The sequence below is a fragment of the Drosophila willistoni genome (genome assembly GCF_018902025.1).
Source record: "Drosophila willistoni isolate 14030-0811.24 chromosome XL unlocalized genomic scaffold, UCI_dwil_1.1 Seg141, whole genome shotgun sequence".
NCBI classification, from domain to species: Eukaryota; Metazoa; Arthropoda; class Insecta; order Diptera; family Drosophilidae; genus Drosophila; species Drosophila willistoni.
This window is the reverse complement of record NW_025814052.1, coordinates 9,337,398-9,340,815: the sequence shown is the minus strand read 5'-3', so window position 1 is coordinate 9,340,815 and position 3,418 is coordinate 9,337,398. Positions and strand designations below refer to the sequence as shown.

The following is a 3,418-nucleotide window of genomic DNA, read 5'->3' as shown; positions in this document are numbered from 1 at the left end:
AGAGAAGCAACTGCATAGAAATTGTGACGCTGTTTCGTCCCGCCGCCGCCTTCGCCGCTGCAGTGAGTGAGTTAATTATTGCTCGTGCACGAAATACTCATTTACACTGTATACACACAGACACACACACACACTGAGAGAGACACATACAAACAAAAATACACACACTGAGTGCAAGACAGTTTTTTTGGTTGTCGCTGTTGTTGTTGTTGCTTTATGCAGTAATATTATGTGTTTGTTTTTTATAATATATGTATAGATAATTATAATTTATTTGTCCTTATATATTTGTGTGTGTGTGAAATTGTGTTTGTTAATGTTTAATAGAACCTGCTGCAGCAGCAATATGCTGCCAACAACAAAAACAATCAACGTTGTCGCTGCTGCCGTCGCCGACGCATCGTACAAGAACAACACAACGCCGTTGCCGTCGTCGTCGCTGTTGACACTGACGCTGACGTCTCGCATGCCTACTTTTAATTTATTATAAAAGTTGTTTTTAATTTAAATAATGGATCGTCGTGCATTCAAGTTTATGCAAAAAAGGTATTATTTTCGTTCGTTTTCATTTTCGTTTTAGTTAATTTTTGGGATTTTGTTGTCGCTGCTTGCTGCACTTACACTTTTGCTTTTTGCTCTCTTGATTCTTTCCTTTTTTTTGTATCTTTTAAATTAAGTAAGGTTCTCTTTTAGTGTGACCAACTCGTATCGAAATGTATTTGCCAACACTGAGCGATTGTTTTTTTTCTTTTAATTTGTGAAATATTACTTTTGAACTCCCCCTACGTAGACTTTTGGCCATGTCTCTGCATGTAAGCAAAAATCAGAAGTCCCAAAACGATTTTTCCTTTGACACTCCTCCACCACCTTCGCCTTTGCCATCGTGAACATATCATCCTCCCCTCTTGCAACAACAAGAATTTCGCAATGCATGCCCGCCAGACTGCCAGCCCGCTCGTCCGTGGGACCGGTGAGTGTTTTTGATAGAATAAGAGAGAGAGAGAGGGAGACTAGGTGAGTGTGTGTGCTTGTTGTGGTGGTTGTTTTTCTCTTTTGGTGTTTTTTTTTTTTGCACTGAAAAGCAAAAGTTACAAATTTTGTTCATTTCTTTTTTTTGATGAAACTGAAAATTGCAGGTCAGCCGCAGCAGGAGCAGCAGTAGCAGTCGCTGAAGTACGCCGCTGCTACCATGCTCCATGCTTGCTTTCAACTCTCAACAAAATCTCTCTCTTTTACTCTCACACTCTCGCGCTCTCGCGCTCTCTCTCTCTCTCCATGCGGCTTGGCTGAAGTAAACAAAATTTCAAGTGTGGGCAGAGACCGCCGACAGAGGAGCTGAAGCCAGTGTTGCCATACGTGTGAAATTTTTTAGAATAATATACATATTAATAAATAATTCTTAATACATTTCCGGAGAGACAAACACAATAGAAACAAGCTCCAGACAAAGTTATAGAGAACAGTTATGTCTCAGTCATGGACATTATATAAAATTTGAAATTTGGCAAATTTTATTAATCACAAAATGTCTTTTGCACTGATATTGCAAGCAAAATATTATAATTGTTAATAATATCTCGCATATGGTATTGTAATACTTTAAAATATCGCATGATATATTAAAATTTAACCACAAGTTTGTGTTCCTACAAAAATAGCTATTTTTAAAGTGTTGACAACTCTAAAAGCGTGTGAGCGCGCCATCATCGCTGTTAGCTGCATCTTGCCTGCTCTGTTTCTCTGTCATTCTTTCTCTCTCGCGCTTATGAAGCACAGCATATGAGTGTGTGTCTGTGTGTGTGTGTGTGCGAAACTCGTTCGTATAATCAATATGTAGTCATCTATTTTGAACTCTCCTCTGCCTGCTGCGCTCACCGCTAAAGTATCTTCGGTCGTTGTTAAGTTTAACGAACGCCCCAAACCGCAACAACAAAAAACACATTTTGCACGCATGATTCTGGCTATTTGATTTCATTTGATGTTCCTCCTCCTCTTTCTCTCTCGCTCTCATTCTGCTTTTTTGCCCTCTATTTCCATCTCACTTTTACGCGCTTACTCTCATAGGCTTTGAACGCGCGTTGTTATCATTCATTTCTTCTTGTATGGGAGAAAAAATGTTGATGATGATGATTATAATGGGGCTCTGGCATCTCACACGAACAAGATACACAGACGGACACACAAACACATACACAAACGCAGCAGCTCCACACTCTCCGACAAAAAAAGAAACCAAAAGAAAACAAAAAACTCGTCTTGGAGTTGCATGTTTTTTTTGTACTTGTCTGAGGATGCTGCTGCGACGTCGGCGTCGTCGTCTGGAAGCATGTCTAGTCCTTATTTGCTTCTCTCTCGGCAGTCCTGTTACCGAAATGGGGGAGAGGTGGCCAACCGGCCTTAAGCCACCCACCAATTTTGGTAAAAGCAAAAAAGCAACCCTGTGTATCGTCTAAAACATCCCTAAAAGTACGTTTTTTGCCACCCGCTCATACTGTTTGGCTTTGACTACTATAGTGGTTGTTGTTGCTGCTGTTGCTTGTTGTCATGGACGACTACCCTAAAGTTCCTTTGCCGGACCGGCCGTCCTTAATTTCATTTATGTGTTGCCTTTTTTCCCTCAGTTTTTTTTTGCCTATATTTTCATGTGCCCCATGGGTTTTATCTTCGCATGTGGGTGGTTAAGAAGGAGGAGGAGTAGGAGTGTGTGGTGTGGGATTAGGAAAGAAGGTTAGGTGGTTATAAGGCGACTTTAACCGTTTTGATTGGGAAGGTCTTTGAACTTTTCGATTGATTTCATCTCTCACTCTCTCTTTTGCTTTGAGTGCATTTGCCAAATTTCAAGGCTTTGTTGTCAAACTTCACTCCACCTCTTTTTCGTACTATCTCCTTCACTCTCTCTCTCTATATATGTGGCACTGGGACGCCAACTCCTTTTGCAACATTCTCCTCGATCCAGGGGAGAGGCCCGGACCGGTCCGGTATTTAAAAATAAATGTTGTGTGGGGTCGCTTAGTCTAAGGCACGGGCGGGCTATAGATGATGACCTGCTTTGCATACAACATACACACACACACACGCACACGCGCATCTATGAACATGTATGATACATATTGAAATTGGAGTAAATGAGCATTTTTGCATGTTTTTGGAAGTAGGTCAAAAAACTAAACCAAAAACGTAGAAAATTGCACAGACGATCGAAATTTGGAGCAAAACACAACGCTAAGAAATGTTTTAAATAACTAAATTCAAGCTCAAGTTCAAAAATGTCTTTTTCCCTGAGTGTATATGTTTTTCATCTGTTAACAAAAATAATTAACAATAATAAAATTTCACAGTCAAAGGAAATATTCATTATTTGATGAAGGTTTCTCCCAAAAATATGCTTAATTCAAAACAGATATACATATTTAGATTT

General features: G+C 39.8%; 1 protein-coding gene across 1 annotated transcript in view; it reads left to right on the top strand.

Annotated features, from left to right (window-relative positions):
- Nucleotides 1-281: 281 nt before the first annotated feature.
- LOC6648672 (polyhomeotic-proximal chromatin protein) overlaps nt 282-3,418 on the top strand; it is a 9,883-nt gene continuing 6,746 nt past the window's right edge. The window contains exon 1 of the mRNA XM_047011382.1: nt 282-546. Coding sequence (XP_046867338.1) covers nt 512-546 — 35 coding nt within the window. The 5' untranslated portion in view covers nt 282-511. The remainder of the gene's footprint in view (nt 547-3,418) is intronic.